This window comes from Phycodurus eques, chromosome 5 (genome assembly GCF_024500275.1).
Source record: "Phycodurus eques isolate BA_2022a chromosome 5, UOR_Pequ_1.1, whole genome shotgun sequence".
In the NCBI taxonomy this organism is placed as follows: Eukaryota; Metazoa; Chordata; class Actinopteri; order Syngnathiformes; family Syngnathidae; genus Phycodurus; species Phycodurus eques.
The window spans coordinates 19,046,074-19,069,901 of record NC_084529.1 but is presented as its reverse complement, the minus strand read 5'-3'; the positions used below and the strand labels follow the sequence as shown (position 1 = coordinate 19,069,901).

Here is a 23,828-nt window from a genome sequence, read left to right as displayed (position 1 = left end):
TATTTAATCAACTGGAAATGTTTGCTTTCAAACATTTCTTTAGGTAAAAAGAAATTCAGTTGTGTGCCATAATTCTTTGAGTCACTATTTAAACACAGTTTTTGTTTTTCTTATATTTAAGTTTAGTCTTAATGTTCAAATTCTGCATAATGTTTCAGTGGCTAACAAAAATATTAAATGTACTTTTAAGGAAAACAATCTCTAATTTTTGATGAACACTTATGCAACTATTTTAATATCGCTCGTGATGTTGATACTTGGAGAGTCAATACAGTGGGTACGGAAAGTATTCAGACCCCCTTAAATGTTTCACTCTTTGTTATATTGCAACCATTTGCTAAAATAATTTAAGTTCATTTTTTTCCTCATTAATATACACACAGCACCCGTATTGACAGAAAAGAACAGAATTGTTGGAATTTTTGCAAATTGATTAAAAAAGAAAAACTGAAATATCACACAGCCATTAGTATTCAGACCCATTGCTCAGTATTTAGTAGAAGCACCCTTTTGAACTAATACAGCCATGAGTATTTTTGGCAATGATGCAACAAGTTTTTCACACCTGGATTTGGGGAAACTTTGCCATTCCTCCTTGCAGATCCTCTTCAGTTTTGTCAGGTTGAATGGTGAATGTTGGTGGACAGCCATTTTCAGGTCTTTCCAGAGATGCTCAATTGGGTTTAAGTCAGGGCTCTGGCTGGGCCATTCTAGAAGAGTCACAGAGTTGTTCTGAAGCCACTCCATCGTTATTTTAGCTGTGTGCTTGGGGTCATTGTCTTGTTGGAAGGTGAACCTTCGGCCCAGTCTGAGGTCCTCCTGAGCACTCTGGAGAAGGTTTTCGTCCAGGATATCTCTGTTCTTGGCTGCATTTATCTTTCCTTCGATTGCAACCAGTCATCCTGTCTCTCTAGCTGAAAAACACCCCCACAGCATGATCCTGCCACCACCATTTCCTAATCAAGTCCTATCAGTATAATCAAACACAGCTGTACTCCAATGAAGGTGTAGAACCATCTCAAGGATGATCAGAAAAAATGGACAGCACCCGAGTTAAATATGAGTGTAACAGCAAAGTGTCTGAATACTTATGGCTGTGTGATATTTAAGTTTTTCTTTTTAATAAATCTGCAGAAATTTCAACAATTCAGTTTTTTTTTCTTCCTGTCAATATATGGGGTGCTGTGTGTACGTTAATGAGGGGAAAACAATACTTTAGTAATTTTAACAAATGGCTGCAATATAACAAAAAGTGAAAAATTTAAGGGGGTCTGAAAACTTTCTGCACCCACTATATTTTCTGAGGTGGTACTTGGTGTTAAATGTTTGAGAACCACTGCCCTAGGCCACTTAAACCTTATGTAACCTTTAATATTTGTGTCTTCTCTAGGGGGATTGTGGCAAGCATCCTGGTGTTCCTTTGTTTTGGGGTCACACAAGCAAAAGATGGACCCTTCACTCGACCACATCCAGGTAAGGTGAACACTGTTAGTATGGTCCAAATCCTGCAAAAGGTTCTGACCCGACACACCAAACGTGAAAAAGGCATGATGTCCAGTCTTGATGAAACATCCCTGCTAATATCTGATTCATTAAGTATATACAAATTTACCGTCATGTTTTGCTTTCAGAATCTGGCTCCCTTCTCAATATCCTCAAAAGATGCCATTTGCTCCATTCATTTTCTCTGGCCTGTTAAGCCTGTCATGTTGACGATTCAGCTGGTTAGCTAGCATAAAATCAGACCTGCCAGGCTCGGCACAGTGGATGCGACTGGTTAAACCAGACCGCTCTAAAAACCTCTATACTAAATGTATGAAAACGTATGATGGAACAACAGTTATTACAGTGAACCCCCTCTATATTGCATCTTTTAAGCAATTGTTTTTATGGGGTTTTACAGTATATACTATAGGCAAGTCCTAATTTAGGGTTGTTCGCCTTCAGTGTAGTACCACGTTGTGGTGCGACATGCCGGGCAGCATCTACAAGCTGTAGATGCAGCCCGAAGAGGAGACAGAAAAGGTCTGTGGTACTGTTTGCTTTTATATATTTATTTTGTTTAAATGTACGTTTGATTTTGTTTTGCTTGTATGTGACAGTGCTCTGTTTTAATCTATCAGTTTTTCTAAGGTTTCTAATTACTGTAACAGCTAAGCTGTTATATGGTTTGGTTGAACATTTTTCCGTTTAAATCTACAGTTTTTAATTCTCTTGTTGTATATGACGCTGCTACGTGTGTTAAACTAACAGTTGCTTGAAGGTTAATAATAACTGGAACATCAATGCTAATTTACGCTAGGCTGTCTATGGTGTTTCGCAAGTTCATGTTAAGCTAGCGTACCTTCATTATTATATGGCTCGGTTTAATATTTTTGTTAAAATATGCAATGTTTAATTTTATTTTAGTTTTATGTGTCAGTTTTACAGCCAACTTATACTGGGAGAGACAAATAACTTTGCTACTTTGGAGAACTCTGCCCAGGAGAGAAAGGGCACTAAGAAATACTTTAAAAGTGTGTTGTGAGAAGTTTAAATGTTTTGATGAATTTGTGTTTAAAGCGTGCGGGAGGGGAAAAACTATTTTTGAAAGTTTTTATATGGTCTCTTTAGCAGTTTTTCACCTATCGCATATGGATCTCGAACGTACCCCCCCGATAAATGGGGATTTACATTCTTATAGTTACAATTAGGAAAAGAGCCTCCAAAGCATGTACTCCACAAATGGAGTGGAGTACATGCTTTGGGGGCTCTTTTCGTAACTGTTTCTCTGTGGTTTAATTTGTTTTTCGATTTGCATGGCGCGCCACCAGATCATGATCCGTGGTCCGTAGGTTTCCGACCCCTCCTGTAATGGTGTTTTGCTGAGTACATTTCCTAATGTGCCTTTCACAATGTGTGCTTCTGTTTCGACGGGTGTCAACATGCACGAGACACTTGAATGTAGCCAAACATGTTTCCTTTCCTCTAACGCCAACGTTCTTATCACCATTACCTCCTGTAGTTCCAGCAGGAAATGAATGAAGGAAGCAAAATAACTGGGTGTGCACACAGCTTACATACATTGTTAATCTTGGTTTTACATTTCCTGCCTGTTTCTTTTTATGGATCAAAAGACATTGTTGGGCACTGTGAGCTAGTTTCAGTTGTTGTTCAGCTCGTGACAGTTCGCTTGAAACGCTTTGGCGTGGGTAACCAGAGAAAATACCCTGAGGGATTTGGAGGTGCAAACTTGTATCTCCTGCTGGATCAGTGTCATTAACACACTTGTTTGAATTTTCAACAACTTCTAATGAGGTCCAACTCAATAGCCGTATCAACAGTTCTGCCTTAATAAAGATAGTAACAAGATGGGAACTCTTTTATGCATGTTTAATGTGGAGTTGTAGATTGCAGCTGCTAATCAAAATATTAAGAAACCTTTCTCAGTACCCAGTACCAGACTGTTTTTGTATGTCTCCGCAGCGTATTGGCGCTTCTGGCTCTGTGTGACTGTCGTCTATGAGCTCTTCCTCATCTTCATACTCTTTCAGGTGAATATTAGCATGGAAAATGTGTTAATAAAACCTAACTATGAATATTTACCCTCACTTTCTTGGGCCTTAGTCGGGTGATTATGGAGGGTTGTGGCCACCAGGGTCAATCATTCACTGCAACATATTCAGATTTTGTGATTTCAGCAGTACTTCCAATGACCCATGAATAAGTACTCACTCTTGTGTACTGAGCAATAATATACAAAAATACAAATAAATTTTTCATGAGCTGAACTCATCTACCGATAAGACTTTCTATGCACAGTGGCTTTTTGTGAACAATATCTGAGAAAAACAGGCTTTTTGTGTGCATAGAAAAATTCTTAAATCTTTATGAGTTTAGTTCAGGGAAAAATGGGAGCAAAAACACAAGTGTTGCGTTTGAATTTTTCTTCAGTGTAGTTGTGTATAATGTGTCTACTCTATTTATGCTTGCATTACCAATTATCGATGTTGCTCAGGTGGCTCACCATTTGTGTTTACCAGTCAGTCTAATTTCAGCCGCAATTATACATCTTATTTATATCTAGACTGTGCATGACGGGAGACAGTTCATGAAGTACATCGACCCCAAACTGGGGGTGCCCCTCCCCGAACGAGACTATGGCGGAAACTGCCTCCTCTACGATCCCGGCAATGCCACCGATCCCTTCCACAATGTTTGGGTACAACTCTTTTGTTTGTTGAAAATTTTAATTTTGTGGTTTATTTGCATCATATTATATATAATACAGGGTGTGTCCACAACAACAAAATTTGAACTACACATCCTATGCAAACAAAATTAAATAGGGCTTCATGTGAAAAATTTATATTTATCTAACGTCCAACACCATATTCAAACGATATAGATTTTAGTGTTTTTTTGTTTTGTTTTTTGTTTTTTAATCATTCTCTACCCTGGGAAAAAAAAGTAAAAGTTAAGTTTAGCACTAAACTTTTAAAGTATTTACACGTTGTTGAAATTTTAGTCCAAATTGACTGTTGTTATACTAACATTTGTCAATTTTTTTCGACCAACGATTACTATAAACTTTTGTTTTTCCCTGCTCCCGGCAGGACAAGATGGACGGCTTTGTTCCAGCTCACTTCCTGGGGTGGTATATAAAGGTGAGTACATCGCCTCACCCCAAGCTCAGGATTTCTTCACCATGCTCAGGCTGCAGTCGTGTTTCCTGCAATATCGACTGTCCCACGGGTGGAATTCTGCTGACGTCTTTCCCACTTCCTCGTCTTAGACTCTGATGATTCGGGACTGGTGGATGTGTATGATCATCAGCGTCATGTTTGAGTTCCTGGAGTACAGTCTGGAGCACCAGCTGCCCAACTTTTCCGAATGCTGGTGGGACCACGTATGTGCCTTTCCTATTGTTTGCGTGCAGGCGGTCTTTGATTGGAATGGATTTACACCAACAAAGTTATTGTGATTTCAAAACAACAATTCCTGGGTGAAATAATATAAATTTAATTGATCACATTGTTCCCCTGCTTTATTGCAGTTCACCGGCACCTTTTGTTTGGTGGTATGCCGTGAGGTTTTTTCAATGTAAAGACTAGGGGTTATGTAATTAAATTGCTGTGCCTTTTACCAGTGGATCATGGATGTGTTGCTGTGCAATGGTCTGGGCATCTACTGTGGCATGAAGACGCTGGCGTGGCTGTCCATGAAGCCGTATCAGTGGCAGGGTCTGTGGAACATTCCCACTTACAAGTAAGACTTTGTAGCACTGTGGTTCCTTTTTGAACAGTGCTCTTTTGTTTGAAATAAGACAAACTAAGCAAGATATTGTCATTTTTCAGGGGCAAGATAAAGCGAATCGCCTTCCAGTTCACGCCATACAGCTGGGTGAAGTTTGAGTGGAAACCCGCGTCCAACCTTCGCCGCTGGCTCGCCGTGTTAGGGATCATATTCATGGTAAAACATTGGCGAAGCATCCTTGTTTGTTTGCAAGTGACCTTAAGCTGGAAAATGAAAAGTGTTACTTGGGAGCTCACAAAATGTTGGACTTTTAACCTTAATTTACTTTTAAAATCGCATATTCAACATCAGTAGGCTTTTTGCTTTTACATGGATAAATAAACATACATGTCTAATCCTTTTTAGGATTGGGGTTAGAGTTAAAGTGAGGGTTGTTTGCCTTCAGCTTCCAGATACAAGCTCACGCTCCCCACCGTCCCTGGGTGCAGTTTCCCCACTCTTCGACTCGCTCATCCAATCACATTCAGACGGCTTCACAGCCTCACAGACAGTTAGAAATTATAGAAGTCTCACAATTATTCACAACACAATACTGCAGAGTTGCTACTTAATACAGGAGGAGGGAATGGATTTGCCATTATGTGTGGTACTGGATTCCAGTTGTATTATGCTGATTGTTGCTAGAGTTGTCAAAGTTTTGACTTTCTTTGAACCAGTGAAAGTGTCTGAGTATGATTTGTGATTGGCTGAGTGAGTCTGGGAGTGCGGGATGAAGGGTTGAATGAAACAGTTCAACAGTTTATTTTGGGGGCGTAGTTACTACCGACTCGAGTCGACAGTAACCGTTCATTTTCACAATAGAAAAAAATTTTAACGACCACCCTCTTCCTCATTTTGTCGTCGAAGCAGACGCTACAGGATACCGTATTTTCACAGCCATAAGGTGCACCGTATTAAAAGGCACAGTCTCAGTTATGGGGTATATTTCTGTCTTTAACACATACATAAGGCACACCGTATTATTGGGCGCAGGCATGGTAAAAAAAGGTTTTTAAAAAGACAGCGGGAGCAAAACTGAGTTTGGTTGTACTTTATTGAAGTATTTAACAATGTACTCACGTTATTTTTTGATCAATCCTCATCCACAAATCCAACAAAGTCCTCATCTTCTGTATCCGAAATGAACAGCTGGGCAAGTTCTCCATCAAACACGCCAGGTTCCCTTTCGTCATTGTCGGAGTCAGTCTCGTTGCCGGGGGGCTGTTCAGCAATGATGCCGGCTTTCGGGAAAGCTCGGACAACAGTCAAAGCAGATACCTTAGCCCAGGCACCCACAACCCATTTTCATATGGTGGCGTAACTCACCCGGCGTTGCCTCCTAGTCTTAGTAAAGCTGTGTTCGCCATCTGTCATCCATCGCTCGCAACTTCACTTTGAATGACTGTTTACACCGATGTCCAGCAGTTGGAGTTCCTTCCTCAAGCCTCCTGGAATGATGGAAAGCTCCGAGTTCATTTGCTGCACTTGGTTTTTCACAGCGGCTGTGTTCGATGGACGCGCATGTAGTCACAGATCAACAAGGACGGTGATGCGTGGAAAAAGAAAAACATCCGGTCTCTTTACGTACACCTCACTCAGCCACTCTCTCATTTTCTCCTCGTCCATGCAGCCTTTTTGATTGGCCTTAACGATGACTTCGGCTGGAAACTTTTCTTTAGGCGGCGTCTTCTTCTTAAAAATCACCATAGGTGGCAGTTTCTGTCCATTACCATGGCAACCAAGCACAATAGTAAAAGCCGACTTCTCGTGCCCCGTTGTGCGTATCGCTACCGTGCTGGTCCCCTTCTTCTCAACAGTGTGGTTCACCGGGATGTCGAAAGTGAGCGGCACCTCGTCCATGTTGGTGATGTGGTTGGGCTGGATGTGTTTGTCGGCAATCTTTTTACTGCAGTAGGAGCGGAAGATGGCCGGCTTTTCCTTGTAATCCGCCGGAGGTTGCTGCGCCATGGTAGTTCTTGCCCGGATGGATAGATGGCGCCGTTTCATAAAACGAAAGCACCAAGACGGACCTCCTTGAAAATGTTCGATTTTCATTCCTTGTGCAAGCGTTATTGCACTTAGTCGAATGGTGACTGCAGAGACGCTTCTCCCGGCTGTTCTTTGCTCATTAATCCATTGCTCGAGTTGGTCTTCCAACTCGGGCCACCTCGCCTCGTTTCCGCGGAAACTCCGCTTTGTCTTCTTGACTTGGCGAAGCTCGTTTTCCTGCTTCCTCCACTTGCGAACCATGGATTTGTTGACCTTGAATTCTTTCGCGGGTACTCGCTTCCCATGTTCCTCCGCGTAACTGACAGCTTGCAGTTTAAACTGTGCTTCGTAAGTGTGTCTCTTCGTAGGTGCCATTTTCGGGAGTCTTTAGCCAAACCGATGTTGTTTTGCACAATGCACACCCCGGCGCTATATACCTACTGGGGGCGTGCCTTTAGCATCCTCCTTCACGCGCACCCTTCCCCCTTTAACGTCCGCATTCTGTCCTCAGATGGGTGTTCATAGTACTTGTGCTTTTGTTATATTTGAAGATAGACTTGTATGTTTTGCAAGTGACTGTGCTACTCGTCTATGAGGTGTTAGTGTTAGAGCCTAGGCTGATGTTATGGTAAAAGTTGGGGTTAGGAATCAGGTTGGGGTAAAAGGTGAGGGCTCGTTTCGGATTAGTGTTAGTTTGAAGAACGTGTGTCATTTTGCTGGCTTTTGTGCTGCTATATTGGCCCTTTGACTTCAAGTAGCTTGATGAAATCTGGGACTGGAAAATTCCTTTGATGTAAAGTACAGTTGTAATCTTCTTCAAGTTCCTGCTGGCTGAGTTGAACACCTTCTACCTGAAGTTTGTGCTCTGGATGCCGCCGGAACATTACCTGGTGCTGCTGCGACTGGTGTTTTTTGTCAACGTGGGGGGCGTGGCCATGAGGGAGATCTACGACTTCATGGACGACCCGTGAGTGGTAATAGTAACAGTAACGGTAGCGGCGACGACGACACCGACATCGCTCTCCTGTGACTTTGCCGACAGGAAATTCCACAAGAAGCTCGGCCAACAGGCGTGGCTGGTGGCGGCCATCACCGTGACAGAGTTCCTCATCGTGCTCAAGTACGACCCCAACACCATCATGCTGCCGATTCCCTTCTTCATCACGCAGTGCTGGTTACTGGGCATCCTCATCATCCTCATTTGGACTCTGTGGCGCTTCTTCATCCGGTAAGACAAAAGTACATGGGAGGTTAGGGTCGGGCTTAAGAACGAGGTTGAGGTTCAAATCGGGTTGGGTTAGGAATTAAGGATATTAATAAATAGTTTTTTATGCCAGACAATCACAGAGCGCACACAGACAAATAAGCATTCACACTTATGGACAATTTAGTGTTTTCAATCCTGAAAAATGGATTGATGTGTTAATATTTTTTATTTATAGGTGGCATTGTAAGGGCTTAACTAATCAAAAAAAGTTAGCGCGAGCACAAGACTAAGATACAGTATGCGAGACAGTCAACACCGTGGGCGAGACGCAACAATGGAAGATGCTGGGTGAGGCTGCGATGATGCGCAGCCAATCAGCTCACGGGATAAATCCACTCGTGCTCTCATTGGTCAATGTCTCGCCAGGAACCAATCACACGCCTTGTATGAGTGCCCGTGGCATGTACAGTACAGTACAGGCATGTAGTCTCTGAGTCAACTCATCTTTTTGTTTGGCATGCAGGGAAACCTTCTCTCTCACGCATCAACATGAAACAACGCGTCTTTCCGCAATATGGCTGCCGATATGGCTGTATTTTTGTTTTTTATGAATATTTTGGAAAAATCTGCGAAGCACTGAAGCTGCAAAACGTGAAGCACGAAGTGACGAGGCAACACTGTATATATATTAATTAACCCATTTTAGGAAGACATGGCTGAAATGGTTTCATTTCATAAAATAATGAATGCTATTTAAATAAATTATTATTAATAATCAACCAATTAAACAATTTATTTTAAATGTCCACACAAAGCTGTTTAAAATCAATTACATTAGTTATTGAATGAGATAAATTAATAAATATGGATCACTAAATTTAAATTAACCAATTCTAGGGGAAAACTGCTAAGTTGATGCACCTAAAAAGTATATATATTTTTTTAATTACATTATTAATCAATTATTTAATACAATTATTAAATATACGTATTTAAAATTGTGTAAAATCAATAAACAAATTATTGAATTAGAAAAATTCATCAAAGAAAAATCACTACATTTTCCTTAAGAAACATTTGGGGGAAAATAAATGAAAGAATGCAACAAAAAGATTGACGAACAAAGCGTGCAGCATGTTACTCGTGGGCTGCACTTGGGCCACCTCTAACCTGCTCCCTTTCGGTGTGCGCTAGTGACATCACCCTCCGCTACAAGGAGACGCGGCGCCGCAAGCAGGAGGACCCCACCGACCGGGAGCGACCCCTGGGCAACGGCGCCCCTTCGGGCCGCAGCAAACTCAACGACAGCTCTGACGTCCTGCGCCACAGGAAGTGCCTGAGTGAGGGCGAGAGAAGACGAAATCAACTGTGACACGAAGACTGACGCGGCTGCCTTTTCCGTGGGAAAAGCGTAGTGGCCATTTCGATTGGAGGCTAGGGTTTTTTGTTGTATTTTAAGCCCATTGCTGAGTCATACGTGGAACTTTCGTTATTTATACGCAACATTTTGGGACGTTGACTTGATGAAGATGGAGGAAAAAGAGACCAAACATTAGACGGTCACCAGGTCCCACAATGCATCACTCCGAACCACAGTGCTACAAACCGTGCTAAGCGCTATCAATGGAACTAAACGGACCGCGAATGAAAGTCAGGAACGCACACGTGTCGTGTCTAGAACATGTTTGTGTCCATCACTATGCTTTTACATTGGCGTCCGTATAAACACACCCAACATTTTTGGAGCCAGGGCACATATATTGTGTTCTCTAACACGGAGCTGAATGGAGAGACTGAAAGAGTCACAGGAATAAAAGTGGACATCCTGGGAAATTACAAAAAAAATAAAGCACCCGTTTATGAATTTTGTACGGAAAAAAAGAAAAAAAATCTAAATCCAAATATCCCCCACCTTTTTGTAAATGGTGCATTTGAGCCACAAGAGCGGCCTGACAAAATTTTGACCCCCCCCCCCAAAGTTAAGTGCAGAAATGAATTGAGAAAAGGCATCTTTCAGATGAATACTGGTCTCAATCTAGGTTTAGTTCCACTTTTAACATGTAGACACTCCGTTATTGCACTCATCAGAGTGCAATAACGGAGTGTCTACATGTCTTTATTTTCGCTTGGGTGTCAGTGAATCGACACATTAGTAGTAAGTGAATGTTATTTCTCGTCTCATTAAATATTGATAGATTTGGCGGATGTTTGTACTTGGACCACTGTTACGCTAAATAACAGCTGTCGGGTGGAGCCCACAAAACTTAAAAATCACTCTTTCAAAATGACAAAAAAATGGTAAAACCACTAGTTCTCAGTGGCTCATTTTAAACTAGGAAAAAAAACTTGCGACAGGAGTTAACCCACTGTAGTCCTCAGTGGGCTCACGTTACATTAGAGAAATCTTGCGACAGGAGTTAACCCACTGCAGTCCTCAGTGGGCTCAAGTACCATTAGAAAAATCTTGACGGGAGTTAACACACTGTAGTCCTCAGTGGGCTCCCGTTACATTCGAAAAATCTTGCAACAGGAGTTAAACCAGTATAGTCCTTAGTGGCTCTGTTTCACTAGAAAAAAATCTTGTGACAGGAGTTAGCTCACTATAGTTCTTTATTGCTCATTTTTCATTAATAGACTCAAGGCGGGCGTAAGACCACTATTTCTCACCAGCTCATAAAACTAAGAAAACAAATTATGACAGAAGTTAGCCCATTCAAGTTCTAAGTGGCTCGTTTTACATTCGGAAAATTTCATAAAAAGTATATCCACTGAAACAATGATGGTCTCGTCTCAATTTACTTCTGCATTGTGTGCATGCCCTTCTGTTATATGAACGGCAATGGATGCATACAGTTTGTGTACCTTCTCCCCCCGCGTGGAAGAGTTTTTGTTCTGCCTCTGACTGGCATGCATAGGTGAACAAAACATTATTTGTAGTTCTAAAATGAAAAAAGATTTTTGGACCCATTATGTGAAATTTGATTATATTCTGTGACGTCATAATGTTGGGAATCACTGGTATAAAGTAACACTCCAACTCGGTTCACAACACTCAAAAATCATTCAATCCCATTTCAGGTTCTTCATCCAAAACTCGTCAGGCTGGACTAAAACAAGAAAAAAGTTAAGTTTAAAAAAATAAGAGTGTATTCTCAGCAGTAACTACTGATATTCTTAAATGTAAGGCTAGTTTGTATTGTATCTTTTAGGGCCAATATAAATTTCCAACACTAGATTGTATCGTGTTAAGTATCATCGTGACAATCACACTCTGTTCAGCAGTTGTGGAAGCTTGCTTTAAACTTAAAACAAAAACAAAGAAATTAGATTTTTTTTTTAATTCTTATTTATTATGAACTTTTTCCATCAGGGGTTGTTTCAATTTTCTAAAGGTTTCTGAGGGCCATGCTAAGTTGATAAAGAAATGGAAATGCTCCTTATTATAAATTAGGAGCATTAGGGGAGGCTTTTGCTTTTCTAACAGGTGTCCTGAGGTTTTCTTTGTTGCCGAGTTTAATGTTAGGCAGGGTGGAATGTGCTTCTCAAGTGCTCAACTTGATCACAAAGGTGTCCTGTTACTTGAATGAACAATTCATGTCTGTTCTGTTTAAAGACCAAAAGCTTGGAGATATTTTGTTGCTGAAGCCATAAAACACATTTAGACTTTTAAAACACAAAATCATTTTTGCACCTTATTTAACTCATTTTTATTTGTGATTACATTCCATAGTTGTCTTAGTTCTACGTGGTTGTTTTTTTTCCCCACACAACCACAGAAATTGCAATACGTTTTTTTTTTAAATAAATTATTCATTTCAGTACTCTGTTCAGTTGTTAGTTTGGATTTATTTAAGACATAAAAGTTGTGTAAAAAACTAATAATAATAATAATCCATATATAAAAACCCAAACAAGTTAAAAGTTATTTCTGCTTTGGTTTGTCTCCATTTGTATCCTGGTCCAAGGTCGTAAATAACCTGAGATGCTGCTGTAGCAGAAAATTGTTTTCTATATAAAAAGAAATATATACCACCTCATAGCTGGACAACTATTTTATTTTGTATGTCAATAAAAGCAATACCTTGATGACAGACTGTTTGTGTGCAACTTCTTTTGTGTCAATAACACCACCGTTGGCATTGACAGCGCCATCTTGTGGAAATACATTAAATGTATAAACTTATTGTAGTTTATTATTGGACATTTTTTTTAATCCATTTCAGGAGATAAATAGTTAACAAGTCCAACAAATAAAAATCAATTTTAATAAAACGATTATTGATCATAATTTACCAATTCTACAGTCTTTTAATGTATAATTAAAAAATATTTTCCTTATTTGCAGTATATAAAGGAACAAATTAAATTACTGCAAATATAGTTTTAAAATGCATTAAAATCAAACAGTTTTTAGGGAAAAACCAGTAAAACACAATTTTAAAATATGTACAAGTCACTTGATGACATCACCACACAAGGCCCTGCGTTTGCAACAGTTATTTTTTGTCTTTTTTTCTTTTAATTGTACATTTTATTAATCGAGTTGTGAAAGCATTCGGACATGAGAATAACAGCATAAATAATGCACAAGTTTCCAAGTAAAGCTTCTGTGCATAATTGAACTCCTCTTTCATTACTGTAAAAACCTTTGCTTTCAAAATACAGTGAAAGTCATTGAATCAAGTGTATGCATAGAAAAGTGGAAAAAAAGAAAATCAAAAATATTCTGAAAGTTGTTTTTAGAAGGCTGTTCCGAGGTCACTGCTTTGGAGATGAAGCCCTTTGGCGTAAGTGTGATAAATAGCAACACTTTGGTGACATCAGAGTGAGAAGAAAAAGGCACATTGGTAATTATTTTATAATACAGACCAGGACATACAGTGCTTAACATTTATTCGACCAGCACCAAAGAAAACCCGCTAATTGATATTTTTAATACAAAAATCTATTCTTTTCATTTTAATTTTCATATTATTTCTAGATATCAAAATTAAGTTATCTACTGGAAGTCAAGGATAGAAACTTTGGTTTCATAGGTTGAGGCACAAAACAAAAGGTGAATTCAGTTTGAAATCCATCTGCTCACTGAAATTGAAAGAGTTTGCATTAAAGCAATTCACGATGCACGATGGTATCTTCTGGTCTCATACATTTGTTAAACACTGTAAATGTAAAAGAACAAGTGCAAACCAGTACCACTAGCGATCCATCTATTTTCATCAAGTTCAAGTGTGCGTTGGGGCCCATCCCAGCTGACTTTCAGCAAAAGGTGGGGTACACCCTGGACTGACGGCCAGCCAATGGGAGAACAAATACAGACAAACAAATATTCACACTCACATTCATATCTAAGGACAATTTAAGTGATTTCTTGATTGAGAACAGGTGTGGCAGTATCAGGCCTGGTTGTGGCTAGCAAAATTGAAGTCAGGTATGATAAACCACAGTTATGTATTAATGGGCGGGCGGGGGGTGACGACAATCACTTTTTCACACAGGGCCATGTAGGTTTGGAGTGGTTGCGCTTGTTTTTTTCCCCTTCTTTGATAAAAAAAACAATTTGAAAAAAAGGCATTTTGCGTTTACTTGTGTTGTCTTTGACTAATGAAATTTGTTCGATGATGGGAAACATTTGTGACATTCAAAAAAAGAGAAATCAGGAAGAGAGGCAAACACTTTCACACCACTGTGAATGTGAATGCATGTTTGTCTATATGTGCCCTGTGATTGACTGGCGACCAATCCTGGGGTTACCCCACTTCTCGTCCAAAGTTAGCTGATAGGCTCTACAGAAAAAGAATGGATAGAAATCTTGGAAACGCAACAGTTGGCACAGTTCTTTTTTTTTTTAGTCAGTAACAAAATGGCTGCTAGTTCGTAAGAAGATGAGCTGCCGGCGTAACGAAACAGCCGTTACTAGATTTCCCGTCTAAGATCGGACCAGTTTGAAGCCTTGTTCCGTGTCCAGTACGGCGGGAGGAAACCAGTTGAGTTTGACCCTCTTGAGGCACCTGAGGCAGGCGCTGCACGGCCACAGCAGGCTGAGGCCGCCGCACCACAGCGCCGAACGCACCACTGGGTAGGCCACGCGGGGGAAGTACGCCCTCCAGTGGTCGGTGAGGTCGCTGCTGGTGGACAGGTGCAGCGTGTAGTCGCTCCAGCGGCGGGACACGCCGTAGATGGCTGCCGGAGCCCCGGCCCTAAGTGACCACGGGACGCCGCCATCCCCGTCGCAGTTGTACGCCACCCAGTGCGAGAGGAAGTCGCCCCGCTGCTGCTGCTCGCCACCGCCCTGCACGGCCACGTAGATGCCCTCCACCTGCCGCGCCGCCTTCACCGTGGGCAGCGAGTGGTCGCAGTCCAGCACCAGGATGAGGCGGGAGCGGAAGGCGCCGTTCTTCTCCCGCCACCAGTCCAACAGTTGATCCAGACCCAGCGTGTCTCCCCCTTTAAAGGACACAGTACAACACTGCCTAAATACACTTCAGTTGTATTTAACTTGGAAGCTCGATAGATTTGCATTTAATATTTAAGAACAGTTAGTTTTTAAACATTTATTTAGATACAATTTTATGTGTCAGATGGAGCCTCTCCCAGCTGACTTTTGGCGAGCCAGCCAGGCAATCGCAGGGCACATATAGACAAACTATCGACACTCACATTCCTACCTAGGGACAATTTAGCCTTTTCAATGAGCTTAACATGGATGTTTTTGGAATGTGGGAGGTAGCCAGAGACTACTTGGCGAGCTAAGTATTTGTTGAGGTGGTAATTGTTGTAAAAAACTTTGAGATTCGCTTTTTTAAACTATTCAAATACAATAATCCCCCCTTATCACAGGAATTACATTCCAGACACACTTGCGATAGGGAAAAAATCTCCAATAAAGACAATTTCACAATGTTTTAAACAGGTACCAGGCAGAGGTGGCAAAGTACTCATATTCTGTACAGAAGTCGGAGTATAGATCGTTTTGTAAACAAGACTGGTAAAGGTACAAGTACTGATTGAACTCTTGTACTTAAAAGTAAAAAAATGTACAGACTAACATGTACATAAGTAATGTTTTCCAGTCAATTATATACACACAAAAGATACTATACCTACAGCATTTTGATAACTTAGCAAATCATACAGCTTTGCTGCAATGAAATTCCGACAGGATAATCAGGACTCAATTGATAAGTCTTACCTACATGAGCAAAACAACTCAACAACAACACAAATCTGAAAGTTGATAATAGTTAACAAAAAACAAAACATGTTTTTGAACAGCAGAAGCTGGTGGCTTTGAGATTGATACAAGATTCAACACATTCGCCACCAATCATTCTTGTGGCCGACAACGTCAAACATTTCTCTTAAATAAAACCATGGATTGGCAATACCTTCCTTTTTCTAATCTGTTGTGTCATCTCAGTAACGAGATTATAATTCATGCTCTGCATTATAAAACCCCAAGATCTCAATCAAAGAAGATATCAACCTTGGTTGACTTTTCTCTAGTTAAATCTTTTTCACAACATGTCATCCGCTGAGGTTGAAAAAAAGAGTAATAAGCCTATTGGGAAAAAGTAAGGAGTAGAAAGTACAGCTATCTGGTTTTAAATGGGGGGGGGGGGAGAAATCAAATCTAAATACAGTTCAGATACCTGAAAATTTTACTTAAGTACCATAACAATATATTTGTACTTTGTTACTTTCCACCAATGGTGCCAGGATATTTCCAGGTGGCAGAAAAGTGACTACCGCTGACTTGAACTGAAAACAATGACAAAAACTTTAATTGGTTTAAAAAACACATAAATTAATCCAGAGGAACCTCTGCGTGAATTAGTTAGCTAGCCCAGCAAAAAAACCATGTTAACCATATCTTTCCATAACAATTTTTTAATAAATTTACCTTTCTGAAATGTAAATTACGGCCGTAATTCTGTCTCTCGTTGAAGGAATTTACTTCACGTTAACATCATCTCGCTGGACACGTCACACATTCAAATTACAGAAGTAGAGAAGTCGGCTAAAATCATCATTCAAGTCTTTTCCCCTGCTTTCTCAATTGCTTTGCCTTGGTCAAATGACACGCAATGGTTTGTTTACAATGAGAATGCGTGAGCTTGTAATAGCGACCCACCTGCCAGTGCCCACTCCCCAGTGCGGTGTGTGTGTCCGCTGTAGAAGAGCACGTAGGTGTCGTGTCGCGGCCCGTCTGCGGTGCGCAGCTCCATGAAGGACTTGAGCTTGGCCTGCAACGCCTCCAGCGTGACGCCGCCTGTGGAGTAGTCGCAGCCGAACGTCTCGATGAGGTGCTGGGCCAAGAAGCGCTGGATGTTGCTCAGCATGGCCGTGGAGCGCAGGTTGAGCTGTTGCACCTGGTCGGGGGGCAGCAACACGGGCTGCCCGTCGGGACTGGAACAAGCACACGCAGCCGGTATTATAAATACATAGGTTTACTACACGTAGCTTTGATGATGAAACACAGACGGCTGTTGCAACTAAGCTGCAGTAATATATGTCGTTTTACGCAGAGGATAAAGAATATATGCCTGTAAGTATTGTTATATTGTACGTGTTGCCGCACTGTTTGTGTTTAGGCATTTGTGTTTAGGCGGCCGTGGATCAGTAGGTAGAGCGGGTCGTTCCGTGACCGAAGGGTCACTGATTCGAATCCCGACTCCGACTGTCTACATGTCGAAGTGTCCTTGGGCAAGACACTGAACCTTAATTTTCCCACAGTGTCATGGACAATGCAAAGCATCAACCGCACAGCACCATCTCCAGGCGGAGGCGCAGCTCCACTGACAGGCTGATGTTACTGTCCTGCTCCACTGACAGAATGAAGAAATCCTTCCTCCCCAATGTCATGCGGCTTTTTAATTCCACCCCGGGAGGGAAACGCGAGTAATACTGTGCCCTCAACTATGCTATCAGCATGTTGTACATAGATCACCATGCACCTTATTTCGGATCTTCAGACAGCCCTGGAATTGGGGCCTTTATCAGAAAAAAAAGGAACAAGACTTATATGGATGTGTTTAATATTTTTCATATAAATAATATATCTTATATACTTATATATACTATACTTATATACTAGTTTGGTATGCCTGCTTCAACCTGTGCTATTTTTTTGTCATTGTGGCGACTATTGAAACAGTGAATTACCCTTGTAGATGAATAAAGTAACTATCTATCCAGGTATCCCATCGAGCTATTTGCATGTAATCTTTGAGAACAATTTGTTTTAAAACATTTTATTGGATTTTATGGTGCGATTTATTTTTATTTAATAATTTTAGTAGTTATTTTATTTTCATATATTCAAGCACCTTATCGTGGTGGAGGGGTTTGTGTGTCCCAATGATCCTAGGGGCTAAGTTGTCTTGGGCTTTATACCCCTGGCAGGGTCACCCATAGCAAACAGGTCCTAGGTGAGGGACCAGACAAAGCACAGCTCCCAAAACCCCTATGATGACAAACAATTCAGGAAGGCATTTTCCCTTGCCCAGACGTGGGTCACCGGGGCCCCCCTCTGGAGCCAGGCCTGAAGGTGGGGCTCGAAGGCGAGCGCCTAGTGGCCGGGCCTGCACCCATGGGGCCCGCCCGGGCACTGCCTGAAAGGGTAACGTGGGTCCCCCTTCCCATGGGCTCACCACCTGTGGGAGGGGCCATAGGGGTCGGGTGCAGTGTGAGCTGGGCGGTGGCCGAAGGCAGGGACCTTGGCGATCTGATCCCCGGCTACAGAAGGTGGCTCTAGGTAAGTGGAATGTCACCTCTCTGGCAGAGATTGGGAGGAACGGCCCCCCCAATCAGAACCCGAGCGGTGTCCTGTTATTGGACTTCTGTGGTCATCACTGATTGTCCATAACAAACACCATGCATAAGGGTGTCCACACGTGCACTTGGCACCAGGACACCCAAGGTCGCAGTTTGATGATCGACTTTGTGGTCGTGTCATCTGAGTTGCGGCCGCATGTCTCGGACACTCGGGTGAAGAGAGGGGCGGAGCTGTCAACTGATCACCACCTGGTGGTGAGTTGGCTCTGATGGTGGGGGAAGATGCAGGTCCGACCTGCCAGGCCCAAACGTATTGTGAGGGTTTGCTGGGAACGTCTGCCAGAATCCCCTGCCAGAAGGAGTTTTAACTCCCACCTCCGGCAGAACTTCACCCACGTCTCGGGGGAGGCGGGGGACATTGAGTCCGAGTGGACCATGTTCCGTGCCTCTATTGCCGAGGCTGCCGACCAGAGCTGTGGCCATAAGGTGGCCGGTCGTGGCGGAAATCCCCGAACCCGTTGGTGGACACCGTCAAGCTGAAGAAGGAGTCCTATCGGGACTTTTTGGCCTCTGAGGCAGCTGATGAGTACTGGCTGGCCAAGCGGAATGCAGCTTTGGTTGTCGCCAAAGCTGCATTCAAAAACTCGGGTATGGGAGGAGTTCGGTGAGGCCATGGAAAAAGACTTCCGAACGGCTTCGAGGAAATTCTGGTCCACCATCCTGCGTCTCAGCAGGGGAAAGCAGTGCACCATGAACACTGTGTATAGTGGGGATGGGACGCTGCTGACCTCAACTCGGGACGTTGTGAGTCGGTGGGGAGAATACTTCGAAGACCTCCTCAACTCCACCGACACACCTTCCCATGAGGAAGCAGAGTCTACATGTGTTTTGTGGACTTGGAGAAGGCGTTCAACCGTGAGGCTCGGGGAGTCCTGGGAGGGGGGGCTTCAGCAGTATGGGGTACCGAACCCCCTGATACGGGCTGTTCGGTCCCTGTACGACCGGTGTCAGACCTTGGTCCACATTGCCGGCAGTAAGTCGGACTTGTTTCCGGTGAGGGTTGGACTCCGCCAAGGCTGCCCTTTGTCACCGATTCTGTTCATAACTTTTATGGACAGAATTTATGGACAGAATTTCTAGACGCAGCCGAGGCGTAGAGGGGGTCCGGTTTGGTGGCCTGAGAATTGCATCTCTGCTTTTTGCAGATGATGTGGTTCTGTTCGCATCATCAAGCCGTGATCTCCAATTCTCACTGGAGCGGTTCGCAGCCGAGTGTGAAGCGGCTGGGATGAGAATCAGCACCTCCAAATCTGAGACCCTGGTCCTCAGTCGGAAAAGGGTGGCGTGCCCTCTCCGGGTCGGGGATGAGATCCTGCCCCACGTGGAGGAGTTCAAGTATCTTGGGGTCTTGTTCACGAGTGAGGGAAGAATGGAACGGGAGATCGACAGGCGGATCGGTGCAGCGTCTGCAGTGATGCGGACTTTGTATGGGTCCGTTGTGGTAAAGTAGGAGCTAAGCCGAAAGGCGAAGCTCTCGATTTACCGGTCGATCTACGTTCCTACCCTCACCTATGGTTACGAGTTGTGGGTCGTGACCGAAAGAACAAGATCCCGGATACAAGCGGCCGAAATGAGTTTCCTCCGCAGGGTGTCCGGGCTCTCCCTTAGAGATAGGGTGAGAAGCTCGGTCATCCGGGAGGGGCTCAGAGTAGAGCCGCCGCTCCTCCACATCGAGAGGAGCCAGATGAGGTGGTTGACGCCTCCCTGGTGAGGTCCCACCGGGAGGAGACCCCGGACACGCTCGAGAGACGATGTCTGTCGGCTGGCCTGGGAACGCCTCCGGATCCCCTCGGAAGAGCTGGAGGAAGTGGCTGGGGAGAGGGAAGTCTGGGCGTCCCCGCTAAAGCTACTGCCCCCGCGACCCGACCTCGGATAAGCGCTAGAAAAATGGATGGATGGATATTCAAGCATGGTGTTAATGATGTAAAAATGGCTCACAATACAGGTCCATCTCAATGAATTTGAATAGTGTCAAAAGCTTAAGTTAAGTACTTCAATTCAAAAAGTAAAACTCATTATAGATACACTACACACATTCAGAGTTAAATATGTCATGATTTTTTTTCAATATGTATATATTTTTGACGATTATAGCTTACAGCAACGAAAACCCCAAATTCGCCATCTCTAGAAGCTAGGACGTGCTGTAACAAACAGTGAACATGATTAGGCAGGAATTTGCCTTCAAGTGTTTCATGAATCTATACAATGCAAGAGTACTAAAATAAATTGACTTTTTAATCATATTTATTAAGATGTACCTCTAATATTAGGAATACTGCAGGAATAAAGTGTTCATCTTGTTTTTGATTAACTTTGAGGTCTACCACGCTAATAAAGTTGGTCATAATAGTGATACTTACACAGCTAAGATTTTTTTTATTTTTATTTTTTTTTATAAAGGTGATAAAAAGTTTCAGGACCTCGGGATGCAATGCAGTACTTGATACGCATGTTGTGGCGTACCTGCAGTAGTTGGTGGGGATGACCACGGCATAGCCCACACACGTTCCCCCCAGGCTGCTGCCCAGCTCGTGGAACAGGCCGTGGAAGACGGACTCCAGAGGAAGAACCAGCAGGAAGGCGCTCAAGAAGATGCTGCTGGACACCTGCACGCAACGGACAAACGCCTCAGCCAAATGTACCGAACCACATTTGGGACTTAAGTTGATACAAAATGGCAGGGTCACGTCTGAGGCAGTAGAACCGTGTGATTGTCGTCAGCCTTTTGATTAAAAAACAAATATTCATACAGTGGAACCTTAACAAGTTGGAGTTCAATCATAAATGTCTCAACAACATGCCTCAAAAGTCATACAAAACTTAAATGTGCACTGACATCAGTAAATGTGAGACCTCAGGCAAGTAAGCAATCTAAAGGAGTGGTTGGTTGCTTTTTTAAAAAAAAATTTTACAGCCAACACAATCAGTAATGCAAACACATTTTGCTCGTGTTAAGTGGCACCCTTTGAAGTGAAGGTGAGTAGTTTTATTTTTAAATATTCAACCCTTCATTTTCTACAGCCGCTTGTTGTCATTAGATTTGACCTACATTTACAACTTACATTTTTTAAATTTGTTCCATGAAATTTTATCAATTTACACAAGGGCTGCAGCTATTGAATATTATTTAGAATTGAGTATTCTACAAACTATCCCATCGATTAATTGGATAAAAATGTATTTTGCTGAATAAAATATAACATGTGCATGTGAGGTGCAGGTATTATTTTTGCATACTTGGGGTTGCCATTTTCACATTCTACTGTAGTATCTGTGACTTCGGAGGCCTGGCCTGATAAGTGACGGGAGTGTAAGTGAATGAGAGTTGGCTGGCTGTTAACTCTCTGCGTGTGGAGTGACTTGGCGTAAATTATGTGTAAAATTATCCTAAACGTTGAACATTCTCTGTTTATTTAAAGCCTCTTTCCTCCTGGCTTGCCACCATCGTGCCAGTTTTTCTTCATGGAGTAAGGCGTGCAACTGCAAGTAACATTACTTTGTGTTGAACAATGATCATTACAAAGCTTGAGCCAAAGATTTGCCTTTGACTTTTACATTTTTTTGTTTTGTTTTTATTGAATGTTTGCAAAAAAAAAAACAATACAAAGAATCACTGGATTCTAAAAGACTACAAAAAAAGACTATAAAACAGAAATACCATAAGAAAAAAAAATTTAAAAATAGGATGAATCCTATTTCGAGTTATTCGATTAATCATCGCAGCCCTACAATGATACATTGCATTTTTGTGCTGTATTGTGGTTTGTATAATGGTGACATGATTCTAATGGAATCGCAGCCCTACAATAATACATTGCATTTTTGTGCTGTATTATGGTTTGTATAATGGTGACATGATTCTAATGGAATAACAAGGTGGATTAAGTATCCAATGAAGGCTCAGGTAGTAAAAAAGCACAACGGTGTCACTTACCTGCCAGCATAGAGCGGCAACAGCGATGGTGGACAACAGCGTGAAACGAAGCAGGCGCTCGGAGATGAGGCAAAAGTGTCTCATGCCTTTGGAGGCCATGATCTTATCCAGCCCGATGGCCCCGCAACCCTGACTCAGGTAAACCCTCTGGCAGTTGCTTAGCTTGCTGTGAAAGCCCCACAGACTGATGAAGAACACCAAGTGGCAGATGGCCCAGAAGACTGCGCACACCGCAAACGCCGGGACGGTTAGGTGCCAGGGGTACAAGTGACCCAGCACCTGCGCTGCCAGGACCAGGAAGGTAACCTCTAGAAGCAGCAGGGGCAGCAGGGAGAGGCGGCGCCACAAGCCCCGCTGGTGCAGGAAGGGCTGCCAGCGCTCGGTCACGGAGAGGCCGCTAAAGTACACGTCGAGGAGCGGGTCGCACACCAGCAGACCGAAGAAGCAGCCCAAGGCGAATGGGTTGGTATGAACTCTGAGGTGAAGGACAACTTTCCCGGCGATGGCGGCGAAGCAAACCAAGTTGGACAGCGCCAGCAGCGCCTTCATCCTCAGGGCCATCACCACGGCGCCGAGGGCGACGGCCAGCATCGTGACGCTCAGGGTTTTCTGCAGGACCAGCACCGTGCTGGCGGCGGCGAAACCCACCTAGTTGAAGCCGCTCGGCCGAGGTCAGGAAAGCGGGCCGGTGCCTGGCGTAGCCCAGCATCCTCTCCAGCAGTGCCCACAGGGTCCTCAGGGTCACGCTGGACAGCAGCAGCCCGTTGGCCACCTGCTCCTTAACAATGCCTCCCAGTTCGGGGCTGCTGACGAAGCACAACAGACCGAACAGGAAGCCGAACCAAAGGTGCAAAAGGCTGAGGCTAAGCCGCTCTGTGCCCAAGTAGCAGTACAGCACGCCGGCTAAAACCAGGACGAGCAAAGCCAAGATGAAGATGACCAGCAGGGTAGAATTGGCTGTCTTCTCCCAGCGGACAAAGAGGCCCAGGCACAGCGCCACCATCAGGTTGAGGCCGGACATGTAGCCCAGGCAGCGGACCGACGACCACAGGCCGCCCTCCCCGTTGACCCCCTCGAGTCGGGTCGTCGCCGCTCGGAGGCTGTGGCTGACGCAGTAACGCAGAAAACGCCACATTCTCGCCCCAAACTGATTTTGAACACACTCAAAACAGACACGCCGGTGATTTAAGACGACGTTTCGCTACATTTAAGGACATTGACGTCGCAAAAAAAAAAAAAAAAAAAAAAAAAAAGACAAAAGTTGAGCTGCGTTGCTAACTTGGCAAAAGTTGTTAGCCTAGCTGACGTTAGCATCTTTCGCCGCTCGTCGTTAAGGTACAAAGGTGTCATTTTCCATACCGAGTTGGATACCCGCAGAGTTACTTGCTTTGAAAAAATGCGGAAAGAGGCGAACCTGGTGCCAGAGAGTGAAGGGCATTTCAGTTCAGCAAGATTACGACGAGTTAAGTTTTCAGAACGCCATGATCGATGGCTAGGTGTCGGTTACGGCGGCCGCGAAGCCCCAAAACAGTCTCTCCACAGACCGCATTTTTCAGGAAACACTAAAATTGCCGTAAATTGACG

At 43.3% G+C, this 23,828-nt stretch overlaps 2 protein-coding genes across 2 annotated transcripts in view; one reads left to right on the top strand and one right to left on the bottom strand.

Moving 5' to 3' along the window:
- ptdss2 (phosphatidylserine synthase 2) overlaps positions 1 to 12,561 on the top strand; it is a 21,521-nt gene extending 8,960 nt beyond the window's left edge. The window contains exons 4-13 of the mRNA XM_061677940.1: positions 1,391 to 1,473; positions 3,466 to 3,533; positions 4,067 to 4,201; positions 4,596 to 4,646; positions 4,775 to 4,888; positions 5,129 to 5,247; positions 5,337 to 5,451; positions 8,085 to 8,230; positions 8,306 to 8,491; positions 9,665 to 12,561. Of these exons, the coding sequence (XP_061533924.1) occupies positions 1,391 to 1,473; positions 3,466 to 3,533; positions 4,067 to 4,201; positions 4,596 to 4,646; positions 4,775 to 4,888; positions 5,129 to 5,247; positions 5,337 to 5,451; positions 8,085 to 8,230; positions 8,306 to 8,491; positions 9,665 to 9,842 (1,195 nt within the window). The 3' untranslated portion in view covers positions 9,843 to 12,561. The remainder of the gene's footprint in view (positions 1 to 1,390; positions 1,474 to 3,465; positions 3,534 to 4,066; positions 4,202 to 4,595; positions 4,647 to 4,774; positions 4,889 to 5,128; positions 5,248 to 5,336; positions 5,452 to 8,084; positions 8,231 to 8,305; positions 8,492 to 9,664) is intronic.
- Positions 12,534 to 23,828, bottom strand: LOC133403228 (transmembrane protein 168-like). The gene is given in 5 exon segments (XM_061677939.1): positions 12,534 to 14,917; positions 16,605 to 16,879; positions 20,774 to 20,916; positions 22,245 to 22,892; positions 22,894 to 23,828. Coding segments are annotated over 5 exon segments (2,070 nt in total). The 5' UTR covers positions 23,380 to 23,828; the 3' UTR covers positions 12,534 to 14,399.